At 42.8% G+C, this 19,672-nt stretch overlaps 1 protein-coding gene across 3 annotated transcripts in view; it reads left to right on the top strand.

The window, feature by feature from the left end:
• Positions 1-19,672, top strand: part of MIPEP (mitochondrial intermediate peptidase) — a 198,527-nt gene that overhangs the window by 130,725 nt on the left and 48,130 nt on the right. For 2 of the 3 annotated variants that reach the window (XM_081045712.1, XM_081045714.1), the window contains exons 17-18: positions 4,556-4,677; positions 7,800-7,873. In XM_081045712.1, the coding sequence (XP_080901838.1) occupies positions 4,556-4,677; positions 7,800-7,873 (196 nt within the window). Of the gene's footprint in view, positions 1-4,555; positions 4,678-7,799; positions 7,874-11,223; positions 11,287-19,672 lie in introns of those variants that run through there. The other variant, XM_081045713.1, reaches the window with a different exon arrangement.

Here is a 19,672-nt window from a genome sequence, read left to right on the forward strand (position 1 = left end):
TGTGAAGAGTCACCATGGTCTGTCACCCAGACCGGCTCAGGCATTTGCTTCTTCCTTCTTGCTGTCATTTAGGTGTCCTAACTACAGCAGGCACACGTTGAACAATAGGCCTTTATGAACTTGTATGACATTGCTGGCCCATCTTTGTTTAGACTCTATGAAGCATGAGGGAGATTGAAATCCCACCCTAGGAAGCACTACACAGACCCTGTACATACCCCAGACCTGGAGAGCTGGTACCAAAAGTAGCCTCAAATTCTTATATCACCTATCAAATAATGTAATCAAAGAATTCTTACTAAAATTTGTGTTAATAATCACCCCGATATCCAAAAGCTGTTTTGGGCACTGTTGTAGCCTCTTGTCTGTGAAATGGATGTTATACCTGGCTTCCTCATCTCAGTCAAAAGTCTGTTGGTAATATTGCGCATCACTGTGAAAGAATCTTCTAGTGTCTGTCCATCGGTCCGTCGGTCCACCCATCTGTCCATCTGTCCCCTCAGCAGACAGCTGTCGAATGCCTCTTTTGCAGAGTGTAGGCACACGTACAGCATTGTGCTCCACGCTCTTAAGGAAATTTCAGTTCAGCATGACGCACACCAGGGAAGCAGTGGTGTTGTTCCTGTTCTCCTAGTTAATAATGTTCCACTGATAAGATTGTTTTAAAATAAATTTTAGCTAAATGCATTTATGTACCTATAACTAGAAGTGAAGAAACGATGTGCCACACGTGAGAGTGTAATTAAGAGAAATGATCCTTCAGTCCTTGAGCATTTAACATGTAATTAATGAGTGCTTATTCTGCACTGGTCCCTCTTCTAGGTTCCAAACTAAAATAGACACAGTAGTCCCCCTTATTCGTGGTTTCACTTTCTGCAGTTTCAGTTTACCCGTGGTCAACTGCACTCTGAAAATAATAAATGGAAAATTCTAGAAATAAACAATTCATAAGTTTTAAATTGCGTGCCCTTCTGGGGAGCATGATGACATCTCATGTCGTCCTCTCTGTCCCCTCTGGGACATGAATTGTCCCTTTGTCCTGTGTATCCACTCCCTGCCCATTAGTCATGTAGCCATCTTGCTTGTCAGATCGACTGTTGAGGTGATTGTGTTCAGGTGACCCTATTTACCTCATAATAGCCCCAAAGTCATTTGTATAACTTTTATTACAGTTTATTGTTTTAATTATTCTGTTTGATTATTATTATTATTAACCTATGATAAATTAAACTTTATCATAGGCGTGTATGTATAGGAAGAAATATATACTGTATAGGGGTCAGTACTATCCTGGTTTTAGGAATCTCAGCATCGTGGAACGGATCGCTGGTGGGTAAGGGAGGACATTGTAGCGCGTAACCAGCTACTTTGCTGCCTTGCCATTCCTGGCTCTGTCTCCGATTTGGATGGAGGAAAGTTGTGTGGTTGGAAAAGGGCTGTGGCAAATCAGAGCCGTCAGGGGCCCCGCCTCTGAGTTCTAAAGCAAGTTAGTGTCCGTTGAGGTCCTGCCATGTTGCTTCGTCTTCTCCGTGTTTTTGTCTTTCGTATGGGATCACTGAGGTTATCTAACTCAAGGGGAGTTTTTAATAGCCTGCCTTGGCATCATGTTAGGCTTGGGAAACCCCCCTCCTAGTCAGGATGGAACAGAAACTGCCAAAGTGCATCCTTTGGTTTTGAGAGCAGATCCGCACATTACACAATGAAGGAGGAGTGAAAACGTTTGTCCATCTGACATGTCCATTAAGAAGAAGAAAACTTCAATTTAAAAGGAAGAGACTATAATAACTCCAGAACTTAAAATGAAATTCTGTCTTTCATTTTTCCTGATGAATGAGTGAAATGACAACCAGGACTTAACATCAAGTTGAATTAGCAGGAATTCAGCCATTTGTGGTCAAATAGCAATGAAATTGTAGGTCTTAGTGTGTCATAAATTTATAAACCGCTGATGAAAGGTGTCAGGTAGCTATAATTTATTTAGCATGTCTTGAGGTATGGAAGGGGTGTAGTACTGAACTCAAACCTGTAATTAAAGAGCAAGACCCAACGAGGTGTGCGTTGTGCCAAGATATCTGTATCCAGGTCAGGATTTTGGTGTAAGGCAGACGCCGTGGTGGTTCAGGAAATTGTGCATTACACAAATCCTGATGTCTCTTTCTGCGCTTCTGAAAGGTCTTATTTTTATGACTGTGTTTATGTGGGAACTCAGTTACACGTTGATGAAACTAAGGAACCTAGAAATTTCTTAGCTCAAATCAAATGCCACTATTGAAGTAGGCCTACTTTCAAGACAAAACAAAGCTGTATTCAGCTCGAATCTAAACAAAATTAAACTCAGCTCTGTACTGCAAAGGCTGCCAAACTTGTTCTGGCAGATCCCCAAGAAGAAAAACTTTCAAAGACAGAGCCCCTTAACTGTGTGCTACCAATCGTGGGGCCTTCACCCTGAGAGAGACTTACATCACTGATAGCCTGAGACCCGGTATTGGTGGAGTATCACGTTAAAGCACCCGCCGTATTCCGTTACAAAAGATACCATCATATCCCAGCGGCTTTATATGAGAAAGATCACCAGTGGTCCATTAAGATTCCAGCATAACACAAAAGCTGACATAGAGCCCCCTTTTATGAATAAGACAGAATATACAGACCTCATATAGGTTATAAATCATTTCTAAAAGACCCAACTCTTTGACTAAAAAATTAGTTATTCGAAATTTGTTATAAGAGAATTGGATCCATAGATGGTCCTTGGCTATTCGCCTTCAATTTAAATGTCATTTGCATACAAACAGGGTATAAAGCCTGTCTCTACCTTTCCATGGCCGCCACTGCCCCCCGAGGGTACTTGTTGGCCGGATAATGTGTGGTCACATTGTCTCAGCCACAGCAGGGCCACCGTGGAGCTTCAAACACTTCAGCCCCACCAGTCTTCCTGTTTTCGTGGTGCTGCATGGTGGTGGCACCTGTGCCTGGGCGACTTGGAAAGGATCCAGGTCTGGTTACCATAAGGAACCCAAAGTAGCAGCCATGTGAGCGCACCCCCCAGCACTGTGGGGCCCATGGAGTCAGAGACCGCACTCTTGGCCTGCCGCTCCCCTATCGCTGGGTCGCACCTTCACAGATGGGCCCACGTGGGCACTGCAAGGAGGAAGGACACACCTCTTTCCCTCAAGGTCACCGTTCTCAGGGTGCCCAGCTGACTTCCAATCATATCGCCTTGGAAGAAAGGGGAGCATAACATTCATCTGTGCCCTGGTATCCTCGCGATCTGCGTTACTTGAGTGCTCTGGCATGCCTGCCCTTAGAACAGCTCCTTTGCCCCGTCCAGGCAAAACATTTGTCGAAAAGTGTGGAACACACTCACAGAGTAACTGGCATAGGACTTTGCTGTGTGCTGAGGTAGGACGTAGAGTATGTTCTGAAATAGGCCGCACCGCTAGGACCCAGGAACCATCTAGGTTTCTTTTGTTGTTTTTTTTAACATCTGTTCCTTAATAAGTTAGGTAGAATTTGCTTATCTAGTTTATAAACTTATGGTCAGGAGTCTACTTTGTTTTCCAAGGAGTTAAAAGATTTATTAGATAATGGTCATTTTCATTTAAAAAACTTGAGGCTTCAATTTATTTTTTAAAAAATGTGAATGTCAGATAAAGCATACATTAGAAGACGGTGGATTAGTGCATGTCAGATTGGTTTCAGAAGAGTAAAAATTGTGAAGTCGTAAATAGGTCTTTTAAGGGCATTTTTTGCAAGTCCATCTTTTGTGGTAGCAAATGCATGTGAGAGGTGAGCTTGTGCATTTGCACTTGGATGCCCTTCTCCTACTAACCTAGCAGAATATGAGCATTTTCAGAGAGAGAACAGTATTCATGCAAAAAGAATTTTCCAGTGCAGAGTATTCTTCCATGAAAACTCACGTGGCCTTTCTTAGAATAAGTGCATCGTCCTCAACAAGAATGGATGCACTCACTGCCAGGCCCGAAATTTCCTCTGATGCCAATGACCAGGTGTTTCCAACAGGCTGGCATAGATGGGACAGTCCTGCTGTACTGTCGTCACTCCTGCCGCTGCGTCTGGGCTGTCCTTTACCTTTCTGCCACAGAAATGAATCCCAGCAGTGACAAACTTGTACAAAGCAGTCAGGTGTCAGGTTTGCTTTCCTCAAGGCCTCTCTCCTTGGCTGGCAGACAGCAGTCACCTTGCTGTGTCCTCACGTGGTCTTTCCTGTGTGTGCCCCTCCCTGGGGTCTCCCCCCTTCCTCCTAAGGATTAGGAGAATTAGGGCTCAGCTTCATTTTAACGTGGTCACCCTTTTAAAGGCCCCTCTCCAAACAGTCACATTCTGAGGTGCTGGGGGTGAGGGCGGTAACATAGGGATTTTGAGGGGACACAGTCCGGGATATGAGATGTGAAAAAATATTAACATCGTGAGTGATATGGCCTTCTCGAGTGAAATCTAAAGGAAAACAGTTGCAGATTTCATTGTGTTCTCATACATAATATCGAAACACAGAGACTTAATTCTTTCCTGTGCTGTGTTTCTGTTCTGACAGGCCTGGCAGCTGCGATTCAGCCACCTTGTGGGCTATGGTGCCAAATACTACTCTTACCTGATGTCCAGGGCAGTAGCTTCTATGGTTTGGAAGGAGTGTTTTCTACAGGATCCTTTTAACAGGTAATGGGGGTGTTGTCACAAAATGTTCCCTTCTTCACCTTCAGTAACTGACCACGCCACTGCCTCCCGAGTCAGGCTCTGAGAACCTCAGCCACTCAGCACACAGCCTGACCCTGGTAGGAAACCGGAGTTCTATGAGGAAGTCGTCACACAGCCCAAACCACTGTCAGATCCTTCCTGCGAGAGCCGTCCTCCTGCTCCAGGGACAGCGGGGCCCTGCCTCCCACCTCCCGCTGCAGCCCTGCATGGCTGCCACCCGCGGGAGATGGCTGATGGTGGCTGGTGCCCTGCCCTTGTACCCACAGGGACCCTTTGACTGAGGGCTCTGTGCTTTTGCACAAAATAGGCCCAGACTGCTTTGTTTCCATCGTCTCCTTGGGTTTTCTTAGTTTTCCCGCCTCTCCTGTGGCAGTACCATGTAGCTCTCGATTCTTCCTGTCGCTTTGACAGGCATCCTTCTGTTTGGTACAAGCACCTGAAGCTTCCCTCGTAAGGAACACCTCACTTCCTCCTTACTGCCTGACACAGGACTTCCTGCTACTTCTGGGAGCAGCACCACTGGAAACTGTGGTAGTCCACATTAACACCCAGTCTGTTCTGGAAAGTTTCCCCTCTGCCTGGCTCTGGAACACTTCCCTTCTCCCGTGGAAGACAGTGGGGGTCTGGGAAAGGGGAACTGCTTCCCCACCAGCACTTAGACAGTATGGTCCCTGCCCCACATGGCACTCTGCTGCCCTGCCTGGCAGGTGTCCCCCTGAGCAGCCGAGCTCCACAGCTCTGTCATCGGATAATAGGACAGTGTGCAGCTCTCCTCGTGGAAGGCTGCAGGGACGTGCGTGTCTGTGCGGAGCCCACGGCCTCTCCCAGAGCTAGTTCACTAGATTAGTCAGTGAATGTGGCGAGCCTCGAATTCTCCCACGAGGTAATTTCAGTGAGAGACAAGGATGGTCGCCCCTTCCCCACAACAGGCGGGACGTGGGGGCTGCGGGGAGGCAGGAGCCCCGTTTCCCCAGGCTTGTCACCAGGCTCCTGTTGGGTGGGGTAGCACAGGGGAGCTCCCTCCTCCCTGACTGGGCCTCCCTCTGACAGCAGGAAGGGCGGGGAGGAGTTCAGTCCTGGTTTCTCCTGTCCTTAGAAGGAGCTTCCTTTGAAAGCAAACCACTAATTATGACTGGTCTGATAGTCGTTGAAAGCATTTTATCTCCTCACCACACCAATAAATACATCTCCAAATATCTCTCTGGCAGCCATGGCTGATGACTGTTATCTTCCCTGCTTTCACGTGATTTAAGATTAATGGCATCTTAAATTTCTAGCGGGCCCCAGAGTGCTCCTGTGGCATGTTATTTTACATTCGCAGCAGCCTTGGCAGAGCGGGTGTTTTATAAGAGGAAACTGAGGTTCAGAGAGGATAAATTATTTGTTCAAAGCTTCATAGTTAACAAGGTGGAGTAAGATCTGCTAATCCCTTCTTCCTCCCCGCTTCCCTCACCTCCTCAGCTTTTTATACAATTCGCCATAGGTTGGGATTTTCTCAGCAGTTAATAATCACATTCGGTTCCCAAATCTTTTAAACTTGAATCTGATGTAATAGAATTTTTAAATGATTTACAGCTTGGTACCCACATGTTATTTTGTCTTCAGCCCTTTGCACACTGCAGACATTTGGTCTGCTTTTCAGATTTTATTATTTTCAAAGAATCTAAAGCCCAAATTGACTACAATAAATCAATTTTGGGGATTACAATTCTTTACTGGAGATGTCTATAAAATACACAAAATGTGATCTTGTTTAAAGGAACTACACTTCACTAGAAAACCACATACTATTAAATACATGTATTTCCAAGTATTTACATCTTATTTATCTATGCATTCTTGCTTAGACATGTAGTTGCTACACTTTTGTAGACATGTAAAAGTAAGCTAGTAAAACTACTCATCGGACTAGAAAATTTCGAACCTTTGTCAAAAGATACTTTTGAAAACCCACCAGGCTTGACGCCGACCTCAGTAAGCCAGGCAGCACAGCTGAGGCTGGTACAGAGCCGGAGGCCTATGGCAGGGGTTTCACATAGGCCAGTGGTTGGGAGAGGATACCTTGCCCCTCAGGCCAGGGTCTAGTGGGGCGCTCAGCCGCCCCTGTCCCCTGAGAGGACCTTGCCTTCTGTCCAGGTTTCCTGCTTCGTGGCACACTTTGCCTTAGAGCTTACTTCAGGTTGTAACCCCAATTAGTGTTCAATATGAGCGTATTTTGGATACAGTAATGCTATCAAACATCCTGATTAGTGACCACATTTGCACAATCGCCTACATGAAGATGTTACAAAAATAATGGAATGAAAACATCAAAATTTACTTATGTCATGCTTGTGTGTCGTCATTTGCATTGAAGGAATTGCATTTTCCATAAAATACGAAAGAGAAGCACTATATAACTTGTCTCCAGGTGCCATTAACTTGGGGAATTTCTGTCTATAAAAAATCTTCAAAATCTGCCTCCATCATGTTGCAGACAGTGTTTCTTATAGAATCCAGCTGACAGAGGGCATCAGCAGATGGGAACGAGCTGTCCCCTCCCTCGGCACTCGCACACTCCATCAGTTTTCTGTTCCTTAGCTGTTATCCTCAGCCAAGGTCTCCTGGTGGAATTAACCCTCTCCTGCCAGCTTTTCTTTTTCTTCATTATTATTTCAAAGTGTTATTTTTCTCTCTTTGTTGGGTGCCACCTCAAGTTCTTTTATAAAAGTCAAGATGGTATAAATAATTTCAAATCCCACTTTAAAAGAATCCTAAAGATGATGGAAAATAGGATATCATCTTTTATTTGTTCTCTAATAAGTGAACTAAATAATCCTTTCCACGAAGACACATTGCTTGCTACAAAACAGCTAAAAATATGGTTAGCCTTTCACAGTAAACATGTCACACCGGGTTTCACTCAATCCAAATCAGAATTCGATTTTTAGAAGCCCAAAAATAAAGAGCCACATTGTCTCATAGTGGCAGTTTTTCTGAATATGACATCAGTGTGGCTTCTTTTAAGAAACTCAGGAGAAGTGTGAGTGGGGGCCGAGCGGGCTGTGTGTGTAGGTGCCTGTAACAGTGTCCTGTGTTCCCAGGGCCACCGGGGAGCGCTACCGCCAAGAGATGCTGGCCCACGGTGGGGGCAGGGAACCCATGCTCATGGTGCAAGGTAAGCCAAAACGAGGGCGGGGAACTGTCCTGTGGCTTTTTTTTTCTTTAAATTAAAATTCATTGGGGCGACAATTGTTAGTAAAGTTACATAGATTTCAAGTGTACAATTCTGTAATACATCATCTATATCTCACATTGTTTGTTCACCACCCAGAGTCAGTTCTCCTTCTATCACCATATGTTAAACCCCCTTTACCTTCTTCTAGAACCCCTCCCCCCTTACCCTCTGGTAATGTCCTGTGGCTTTTTAAAATGATTTTATGACTTATATGTTTGAGTATCAGAACTTTGAGTTATGTTTTTGCCCCATCTATGATGAATGCTGTTTCATAGTTTCTCCGTACATTTTTGTCTTTTAAAGAGATGCTGCTTCAGCGGTGTACTTTTTTCTGAGCCTCTATTTCATTGTATCCCAAATAACAAGTTGTAGTTACTGTGATTTATTAGATGCCAGGATAAAATTTCAGGCTTTAGCTTTCAAAATGTTACTAATACGGGAAGTTGTTAAATTTGTCTTAAATTTGTCACAAATTGTCAGAAAATTTGCCTTTTAGATTTTAATAGATTACGATGTATTTCTTTACTGGGAAAAAACTCATCTATTTCTTATTCGTTTCTTTCTTTCGCTGAATACTTAACTACACATTTGCTAGAGATCACAAGGCATCAGGTTGGATTTTTTACATGTTGAAAAATAAGAACTTAACTCTTCTCTGTGAGGCATCACCATGCTTGTTTTCCTATACAATTTGTGGGGGGTAATTTTTAAATTTAAGTATTTTCACTGAAAATTTAGTTGTAAATGGAAGTGACTTTTTACAGTTTTGATTTTACATGAAATGTTCTCACAAATATTTCACAAATATAAATCTTTCGCAAAAAGATGTGAATGTTATTGGGTACTTTCAGTAATTGACAATTATATTTGCAGTTGATCCCTCTGACCACCAGATTAAAATGACACTTAGGAAATAACTTCCAATGTTAGGGGAATATTGTTTTCCATGGAGTGATCGAGTGAGGCCTAATAGTAAGGGCCTGACATAAATGTTCTCTTGCCTAGATCTGTTCAACCCAATGCCTGTTGCCCTTGTTAGCAGCCCTCCAGACCCCTTCCTTCAGTTACTCATTTAGAAGAGCGGTGTCTGTTGAGTGCGAATTATGTGCCTGGCTCTACTGGGAGTGCTGAAGGTGAAGCAGTGAAAAATATAGTAGTACCTCGGTTTTCGAATGTCTCCATTGACAAACATTTCAGTTTACAAATGCTGTAAACCCGGAAGTAAATGCTTCGGTTTTCGAACAGGCCTCGGAAGTCGAACATGTCACACGGCTTCCGCTGAGTGCAAGATCCTGAGGCCTAGCTGTCGGCTGTTTTCAAATGTTTCTGAACTCGAACGGTCTTCTGGAACAGATTACATTCGAAAACCGAGGTACCACTGTAACCTAGACAAAAGCCCAGGTCTTGTGGGACTTGCCTTCCATTGGCTTATCCAGGAAAGTGCGTTCACCCACGCTCCATCTGCCTCATGCCAGGGCAAGTTCATAAAACAAATCAGCCAGCCCAGGGAGCCTACAGTTTTACGTAGCACAGCCCAGCTGTCCTCTGCCAGTGACACTTTGGTCTCCCCTCACTGGTTATGCCCCTGAATGGACCTTTCGAGATAAAGAAAGCATGCTAATGTCACCTGAGTTTTCCAGCTGACCCTGATTGGCCCTTATTGAACTCTGCTATATCCAGTAACTGTTTTACATGGTTTTTGTGTATTGATTAATCTCATAGCAACCCTATGAGGTAGGAGTTATCATTACCCTCATTTTACAGATGATGAAACAGGCCAGCTCCCGGCCCAGGTTATGAGGCAGTGGGTAGAGGATCCAGGATTTGAACCTGTGACTTCTGACAGCAGAAACTTCTTTATCAGTCTGTGCAGCTTCACATGGTTGTGGAACAGGTCATCGAGTTAGGGGCCTGTTATGCTCTCATGTAAAAGTGAAATTAATTGGCTCATACTAGTAAGCAGCATGTAATTTAAATTGTGTGCTTTTTAGCCGGTAGTTTTTGGTGCTGTGTAGACAGCCCACTGTGAATTGTGATCAGAAGATATGCTTCACGGATTGCTTTCTCACATATGAGAATTTCTCACATGTGAGAAATCCTCACATAGGAGGATTTTTTGTTAGGTACATTTCCATAGTAGCTATGCCTAGTTTATCCTTTTTGAGACCAGGATCTAAATGCTCTCTGCACATAAATATTAGCTTACATGAGGTTCCATCAAAAGAAAAAAAATCGATTCCTTTTCAGTGTTTGGCTGGTATATTTTTCTATTCTACTTCCAAGAATGTTGTAAAACCTCTCTAAAAATTCTGTTCTTTATGTGAAACATTTTTGTGTTAAGAAACTTAATATCTTCCACACTAAAATTCACAGACTCATGAGAGAAAAACAAGACTGTAGTTCAAACCAGAGATGATAAAGTGTTCAGATTTCAGTTAACACCAACAATAGAACGGTTCTGCTTTTAAGCTTGAACATGTTCCTGAATGTTGTTCTGTTGTGTCTCATTAATTCACATGATTTGTTACATGTCAAAGATGAAGGGGGGATGTGCGAAGAGGCTATGCCTGTTGTCCCTTTATGGGGTTGGATTTGTAATGTGCTTCACATTTTCTTGTATGCAGCCAGCCTGTCCCCCATACAGGAATGTCATAGATGGCGGCTCATAGCCTTATCACCGGGTATTCCTAGGAGGAATGATTGGTGAAATTACTAAGAGTTGTGATAGAAACGCATAAACAATCGAGTTGATATTATTCTTTTATGAAAATGTGATTTTAAAAAAAAATTTTGTGGGGAATATTGGGGAACAGTGTGTTTCTTCAGGGCCCATCAGCTCCAAGTCATTGTGCTTCAATCTAGTTGTGGAGGGCGCAGCTCAGCTCCAAGTCCAGTTGCTGTTTCCAATCTTTAGTTGCAGGGGGCACAGCCCACCATCCCGTGAGGGAATTGAACCGGCAACTTTGTTGTTCAGAGCTCGCGCTCTAACCAACTGAGCCATCTGGCTACCCCAAAAATGTGATTTTTTAATAGATGTTGTATATATTTTATTTACCTGCTTACTAGATAAATGTAAAGAATTATATTACCATGTTTCCCCAAAAATAAGACCTAGCCGAACAATCAGCTCTAATGCGTCTTTTGGAGCAAAAATTAATGTAAGACCTGATCTTATTTTACTATAAGACCAGGTATGATATGATATGATATGATATGATATGATATGATATGATATGATATGATATGATATGATAATATACTGGGTCTTATTTTAATTTTTGTTCCAAAAGACGCATTAGAGCTGATTGTCCAGCTAGGTCTTATGTTCGGGGAAACCTGGTAAGTAGCAAAAGGTAAAGAAATAGAATATATAGGTGACCTTGTGTATCTGTGGCTTCCATATCCATGGATACGGAAGGCTGGTTAAGGGACTTGAGCATCCTCAGAGTTTGGTATTTTTGGGGGCTCCTGAACCAATCTCCTGCCGTGGGCACAGAGGGCTGACTGTACCTACCTTCAAATTGTGTACCTCCCTGACCAAATGACAACTTTATTAACCTCCTTATGTATGACGTAAGTTCCAAATTAACTCCAAGCCATTTCTTAGAGTCAGAATACCTATGCACTGATTTCCCCTTTTGAATGATACATATTCAAAGCATCAAATATGTAATGCTTTTTATCTTTGAATAATAAATACTACACAGGTGGACTTTCAGGTTACTTAATGTTTTCAGACTGAGTCGTCATCAGCTCTGAGTCCCTTGGTCTTCCCTAGTCCCCATAGACAGCTTGTGGCCAGAACCCAGTCTAAGGAAGTCCCAGAAAACAGCATTCCACCACTTCCTCCCTGTTGTTTGTTCCACATCCACCCAAGAGAGGCTTCCGCCAGGCAACCGTGTTTCTGTGCTGACCCTTGACTCTGGAATACTAAGGGAGCTTCACAGGAAAATCCTGGTTGCAACAACAGAAACTTTTCTTAAAGAGTATATTTGTTTCCTCTCAACACTCTAAATGACACCATTTGAAGACAAAAAAAATAGTGGTTAGAACAGTATATCCTTCCTCAGAAAAGAAAAGTGGTCATAGTGCAATAGTATTAATTTGTAGTTACCAGATCTGCTACTTACTATCTGTAATTTACTTTAGAAAGTCACTTAATCTCTCTGGAGAAGGTAAAATGTGATTTGACTTCAAAACACTGCTTTCTAATCTGCTTCTCCTTAGCTCCCTTTTCAGTCCATCTCTGCAGTGTGCGTGTTATAATTGACATAATAGATGCAGTTGAAAGTCAGAAAATTACAGGTTCAAATTATGTCCTTATCTAGTTTTAAACACATTTGTTGCATGTATAAAGATAAATGTTATAGGCACAATATTCAGTTACTTAATCCCCCACTAAACAAAATATGGCAGTACCTGACTGAAACCAACTTACTTAATTACCAAGAATCCTGGGGTGAGGTTGAGTTCTCTGTATTCAGTTTTCTGCTGTTCATTCCACACCCCCACAGTGTTTTTGGTTGGTGTTAAGTATCACATTTCTAAGTAGCAAGAGAACTTCAAGTTTTGGCTGAAAAGAAACCGTGATATGGTGTTTTCATCCATTTTGCCATTTAAAAAAATATGTACTAGAATATTTTTCAAGTGTTGTTCTATGGTGAACATGATCCAAAGTTCAGTTTCTAATACAACCGTTTCATAAAACATATGCTTTTTATGAAAGATGAACATGCAGTAAGGTGTGTGAGTAGCAAGGAAGTAATATTTTGTACCCACTAGAAGCAGAAGTGTTTCTTACTACAACAAATAAAAGAGTGAAATTCTATGGCTATTAGGGATTGAAGCTATATTATTTAAGCACTTTGTGAATAACATAAATTACTCATACAAGCTTATATATCTTCCTCTGCAGACTACTTTTGGTATCTTACTTGTATATCATCTAAAATTTTTAAGTAAATGACCCTTATTGCGTTTTGAGGTTCAGATTTTAGTTATCGTTAAATAACCAGAAAGAAAGCTAACAAAGATTGCCATATGCCAGGTGCTTTCTGCGATGTTATCTCGTCTAATCCCCTATAAGATACGTAGGTCTTATAGTACCCATTCTTATAGATTATGTAACTATGTCAGAGTTTATTCTCTTTTTTTTGCTGCCTGTCCTCCCGCCTCCCATGTCTTCCTGAATTGATCTTTAAACTCTGACTTGGTGTTGAGCAGGTCTTTAGAACGTGGAAGATATAAGTGACATGAGCCTCAAGAGGCATTAATGACCCCAGAGTCTGAAGTGACATCCTAACTGTTCCCTTTGACACTGGAGAGGCCAGTCTGTCATACACTGATCCGCAGTAAAATTTTCCTGAATCTGTTTTCATATGAGCTCCTTTAGACTTTTGTGGCAAAGCTATCAACTTAGTTTATGGTCATTTTTAGTCATGGTGGTTCACTTTTAGTCATGGTGTTCTGATAGAAATATTCTCACCACAGCCGAATGAGCATGGTGCCCAGTTAAGTTTCATGTTTCTGCCTCTGGTTATAACATTCCTTGTGCTCTCACCCTTCAACCTTTGCACAAATAATTTTGTGAGGGAAAGGAAAGGTTAACATTCAAGATTTTTGCATTCCAGAGGGTATTTTCAAATATTAAACAATTTTATTTCTGTGCTCCTTACCAGAAAAGAAACTCTTAGCTTTATTTTTATGTCTATGTGGCCAAAAGTAGCATGCAAGTAGAGATGTAAGGTAATAATAAGTTGACAGCTTTTAAAAAGATCCAACATCAGATAACAATAATAAAAAAAAAAAGAGTGGATAAATGAGTGGATTCTCAGTGAAACTCCCTCAGTTTGTTTGTGTTGCCACAATGACTGACTCTTGGAATTAAAGCCTAGAAGTCCTCAGGGCCTTACCTTAAGCTGATTAAAATCATAATACCTACATTTCTGCAGCACTTTCTGGTTTTCAAAACACATTCAGTTTTGCCGTAATTATCCTATCTTACATTCTGTATCATCTCTTCTAACGTATTACATATTATTTTTATTCAAGAAACAAACCAGATAATTGTGGTTTATATTCCAAAAGGTCCTCCCCAGACAGGCCCCAAGGAGATAACTGCAATCTATGATGATAACTACCCTTCTCTTTAAAAACCTCCTTGGTCCTGATAGCATTCAGCATACCCAGCACCCAAGTCTTGGTTTCACACCATTCTCCATTAGAAGGAACCAGAGCTCCTTGGAGAAATGGCTGATTCTAGGGCTGGATGTGCCATCTGAGCCTGGAGCATCTTGTAAGTGCCAGAAAAGAAAATAGTCCTCAGAAACGTACAAAGTAATGGAGTGGGGCGGGAGGGAAGGGGTGGCAGAGGGAGTCAGGCGTCCATTGAGAAAAGAGTTCCCAACAGCCATAGCCAAAGGTGCAACAGTGTGAGGAACCAAATAAATAAAGCAGGATTGAAATGCAACACAAAGTAGAAAATACATATCTGCGAGTCCATCCTGATACAAATTATTGAACAGATAAATAAGTGAGGAGAATAGACAAATGTCCCATGCAGAAGAATTTCAGATAATTTATGTAGATACTCGTCCCTTAAGGAGATGGAGCATAAATCCCACGCCTGACATGTGGTCCACGCTGAGTGACTTCCTTCCAAAGAGGACAGTGTGGAAAGGAGGAAAAAGCAGTGTAACTGGAGAGTGGAGAAACTGACAAACACGACCTCAGCCAGGTGTTCAAGGTCAACATCTACAGTGACGGGTCACGTTGATAATAGGTGCCCCCGAAATAGTGTGATGAGAAGGGCACTTCACCTCTGTGTTCTTCCTTCCCAAACCCATAACCTCAGGCCAGTCATGAGAAAACCATCAGACAAACCCAAAGCGAGCGCCATCGTACAGAAACTTGACCAGTACATGTCAGAACTGTCAAGGTCATCAAAGACAAGGGAACCTGGGACCCTGACACAGCCTAGAGGAGCCTGAGGAGACGTGACAAAGTACATGCCGTGTGATATCATGAATGGGACCCTGGAACAGAAAAGGGACATTAGCTTAAAAACTAAGGAAATCTAAATATAGTGTGACTGTAGTTAGTAATGCTGTGTCAATATTGGTTAATTGGTTGTGGCACATGTGCCCTACTGATGTGAGATAATAGAGGAAACGGGCTGATTGGGTGTGGAGCATATGGGAGCTCTGTACTATCCTCACAGTTTTTCAGCAAATATAAACCTTTCTTAGAATTGAAGGTATAAAGACAAAAAAGCCTCTTTGGTAAGGTTTTCAGTAATGACACCACCACTCATGGTTCACACCGCACCATAACTCCATTTGCCACATTTCCCTGCTTCCTGGCAGCCATTCCTGGTGCCACTGTCATTTCTGTGAGGAGAACACAGGGGCACCTGGGTAACATTGGAAGAGGAGGGAGGGTTCCTGTGGCACGAATTGAGGCTGGAGAGGTAAAAGGGCAGCCGACCCCCCACAGCCTTGTAGACGCTGGCAACGGTTTTTGGCATTCTGAGGACATGAGAAAGCACTGACAGTGTCTATAAGGCAGGTAGTGACAAGGTCCGGTTTATGGTTTGTGCTACCCACTGACTGCTGAGGAAGGGGCCCTGGTAGGTTCTCATTTGAATAGGCCCCTTGCTGTTGGCAGTAATCCTGGTGAGAGGGTGACTGGGCCTGGGAGGGTAGGCATTTGGGATGCAACGAGGTTTTATGATTTAAGAAATATTTACGAAGCAAGAGCAGCAGTCCTGGAATTGATTCGGCGTGGGAGTGAGTGAGAGTGGCGTCAAGCACAACCCCAAGTTCCCCGCTTTCACGGATGGCGAGGTGGTCATGCTGGTCCCGCCACCAAGAGCCATGGGACCCATCAGTCGGAGCAGTGGGAGCAGTGGTCAACTGAAGTGTGAGATATTAATATTAGAAAGGACACGGTAGAAACGTGGGAGCAAGGACGATCATCCTAAAACAGTTCAGCCACCGTGCAGAATTCACCTCGAGAAGATCCCAGGTCAAGGCAATTCAATTCCCGAATTACGAGAGGCCTTTGTACAGAATCTGCTCTAGGAAACCCTTCTTCCTGGAGTTCTAATGCCGGAAACCCACTCTATCACCTGGCACACTTATTCCGGGTTTAGACGGCTCTGCCTGATGGGATGACACAGTTATGCAAGTCGACACAAACGATTCTGTCTCCTTTTAAAGATTGATGTCTTGTTGACACAGCATTTTAAGGTAATGAGCATTGGTGCTTTTATTTCTTTAATAACCTGATTACTAATGTAATAGACCACATGTGCTTAGAGCTGCGATACTGTTGGTGTTACTTGTACCATTCAAACGTGATGGCAGTCAAGGAGCTCTAGAACTATCAGCAAAAGAACAGCCGACATTTAAAGTGCAGCAATAGGTGGTGGGGGAGCTGAAAAGTACTTTTCCTCCCACCTGCTAAGTTCTTCTAGCTGAGCTAATAAATTAACAGACGAATTTAAAGGAAAAAAATCAAATTTTTAATATGTGCACCTGGGGAATTCACATCAGCATGAATATTCCAAAGACAGTGAGGCAACTTGGGTATATATGACATTTTTGACAAAGGAGAAAAAGGGGGAAATTGGGTCTGATGTCAGAAGTGAAAATGATGATTTACCAGTAGTTGAACAAAAGCAGAACACACAGCAGGCAAATTCTTGCTGGGCAACCCAGAAACAATGGGACACGGGTTACCTAGCTAACAGGCCCTGCCTGAAGCCTTCCTATTTACTATGCTTAATTCAAATCAGGCTGCTAAGGCCAACACCCTAAGATTCCCTTCCTAAGCAGGCCTTGTTGTCTGAATCTCTTGGGCAGGACATGGGCAGGAGTGTCAAGGTTCTTTCTGAATCTTGTTTCTTAATAAACAGCTTAAAATTAATATCCCAACAAGGCAGCTTCAGGGTGGCAAAACTTTGGTTCCCTTCACTTGATTGATTTTCCCTGTTGTCGAAATGGAGACACAGTAACTTAAACAGAAAAGACATTATACGCTGTTTTACAGCACACAAAAAAGTAGCTGTCCTTACCACTTTCAGTTTTCAAACATGCAGTTAACATTTAATCCCGCAAATTGGTTAATCCCTCATTTGTATTGCCGTTGAGGGGTGAAGCTGGCAGGCCCAGTCCTGAGTGAGGACAGGATGTGTGCACGGGCTTTACGGTCATTCCTAAGCTTATTCTTTAAAATGTGTCTCTTTGCTTTTTATTTCTTTTTTGGTTTGTTTTTTTTTTTAAGGAGGGCTCAGCTCACAGTGGCCCATGTGGGGATCGAACCGGCAACCTTGGTGTTATTAGCACCGCGCTCTAACCAACTGAGCTAACCGGCTACCCCCTGCTTTTTATTTCTTAATTAAGTGAGATAAGTGTTAACGCAGGACAGGTTCTGCCTGAGTCAGCCGGCACCTTGCCCCCCAGGTGTGTGGCGTCTGCATGGGTGAACGCCAGACGTGCTCCATGACACAACTGGTGACCCCAGCTGCTGATTGCACAGCCCAGGGTGCAGTGTATGTTTCTAAGTGGCTTATGAGGAACCCCCCTCACACAAACATATTAAATATTAAAAAATCAGGTGATTTAAAACTAGTAAGCAAAACTATGCTGTTATAAGTAAATCATTCAGATGAATTCTGATGGGTTGCTCCAAAGTTTATAAATATAGATCCTCTATTTCTTCCCTCTTGTTGTCAGAGACGCCTTCTCTGTCACTCTCTCCCCCCTTACTGTTTTTTTCTTCATAGCACATGTTTACTTCCTGACATAATGTAACATTTTATTTACTCGTTTATGGTTTATGTTCCCCAGGAAAGCTGTATGAGAGGCCAGAAACTGTTACTTCACTGCTGTATCCCCAGGACCCCAATAGGGCTCGGTACATAGGCAGTCAATAAATACTCGTTAAATGAGTGATCGCATAAATATCAAAATATACTTAAAAGATCAAATATTTCTTGTTCCATAAAAAAGTGATGCTTATTAGAAAAGGGGCAGGTTTTCCTTCACCTTGTTCTGAAAATTTTTCTATCACATAAATATTTCCAAGTATTTTGTGGGCCTAAATATTTTGGTGAAGCTTACTTATAAGGTAAAAGACGATAACGTTTTGTAAAGGCGTCCTGTCACCCGCTCGTTCAGCACCTTGGCTCTTCTCAGATTTCTTGTCGTCGCTTCTGCTCACTTGTCTGGTCAGCAGATTTGCCTTGATCCTCCTGCCATGTCCTCTTCCTCCCCACACCCACGTCAGGACCCCCACTTCATGGCCTTATCCTGTTTGCATCAGAGCTTTCGTCAGCAGGCAGAAGGAAGCCATGGCTCTTAAACGAGCGCCAGCCACTTGGCTATCCAGATGTGTTGTGTTCTCTGTAGAGCGCTTCCTCTCAAAACTACATGCATTTATTACACTCGACGTAACCAGTGTTCTACAAGGCATACAAAAATAGATCATTGGTGTGCTTTATAATCCATGGAATGCGAGAACAAATCCATCTGGTAAATTACTAAAGTTAGTTAAGAAACGAACATGAAAGTGGAAAACGTTTTCGCTACTATAGGAGGTCAGAAATAAATCCTGCCACTTGATGTATGACAATTAGTAGTATTACAGAGGGTAAGTCAGCTCTTAGGGCTTAGTCAAAGCAGGACCATTCTAGGCAAAACGGCCTGCGGCCAAGTTTCCCTGCCGGCCTCGGCTTCCACCCTGCTCCCACATGTCAGACTCCCTGGAACCTTGTGTGCTCTCAGCTGCATCACCATCATAGTGTCTGAGATTGAAATAGCTGTCCAGAATGTTAGCTTTCATTAAAATGCATCATTTTAATATCCTTGTTAGTGACTAGTAAATAATCTGACAGAATTTAAAAAATATATTTTAGTTGTTGATAACATCAATTCGTGTAAGCTGAGCAAATATTAATTGAATACTTACTGCTAACCAGGCACTTTGGGGACACAAAAATAAATAAGTAAGAATAACATGTAGACCTTACATTTAAGTAAGGGGTGTAGCCTCCTGGGAGATACAGCGTCCTCCGGGAGGGAGCTGCAGGAAGGTGCCCACCTGGGGAATGTGGTCTGGCCCAGGACTCAGGCTCAGGGATGGCAGGCTCCCGGGTGTCAGCTGCCCCTCCCCCAGCCAGCATCTTAGTACTCTGCAGCAATTGGATGCCAGATGAGGCAGCCTGGGGGTGAGTACTGAGGGAGGCGATGTGCTGAGGGTACCAACCTAAGTAAATAGGACAGGATGCGGCCCCTCAGGTAGGCTCTGTACGTACCTATTATATTAATGGGCATCAGGTCTTGGAATCTTTCCTTTCACCAGATGCCATCACCAGGATACTTCCAGTCTGTTCCTAGAGACAGGTAGCATTCTATAAACATCAGATGCACCCACCTTTGCTTATGGGTACAAACGAAAAGGTCAAACTTTGAACAAAACAGATAGAGGAATAGAATTTGAAGTGCAAAGAACTAAAATTAAATATAAGTTCAGTATTTCAAAATACAGATAGAAGAGAAACTGTGAGGGTATTACAAGTGAAATGCCCTTAGGAAATGAGAGACAGTGTTTTGACTTTCTAAATAAATTGATTTGGAACACCAGGAATAAGTAATTCCTGTGCGTTATGGTATTTTCTCAACATATCAGGCAGATAACTGACTATGCCATACTAGAAACGGATGAGCATTTTGTGTA

The sequence above is a fragment of the Rhinolophus hipposideros genome (assembly GCF_964194185.1).
Source record: "Rhinolophus hipposideros genome assembly, chromosome: 4".
NCBI classification, from domain to species: domain Eukaryota; kingdom Metazoa; phylum Chordata; class Mammalia; order Chiroptera; family Rhinolophidae; genus Rhinolophus; species Rhinolophus hipposideros.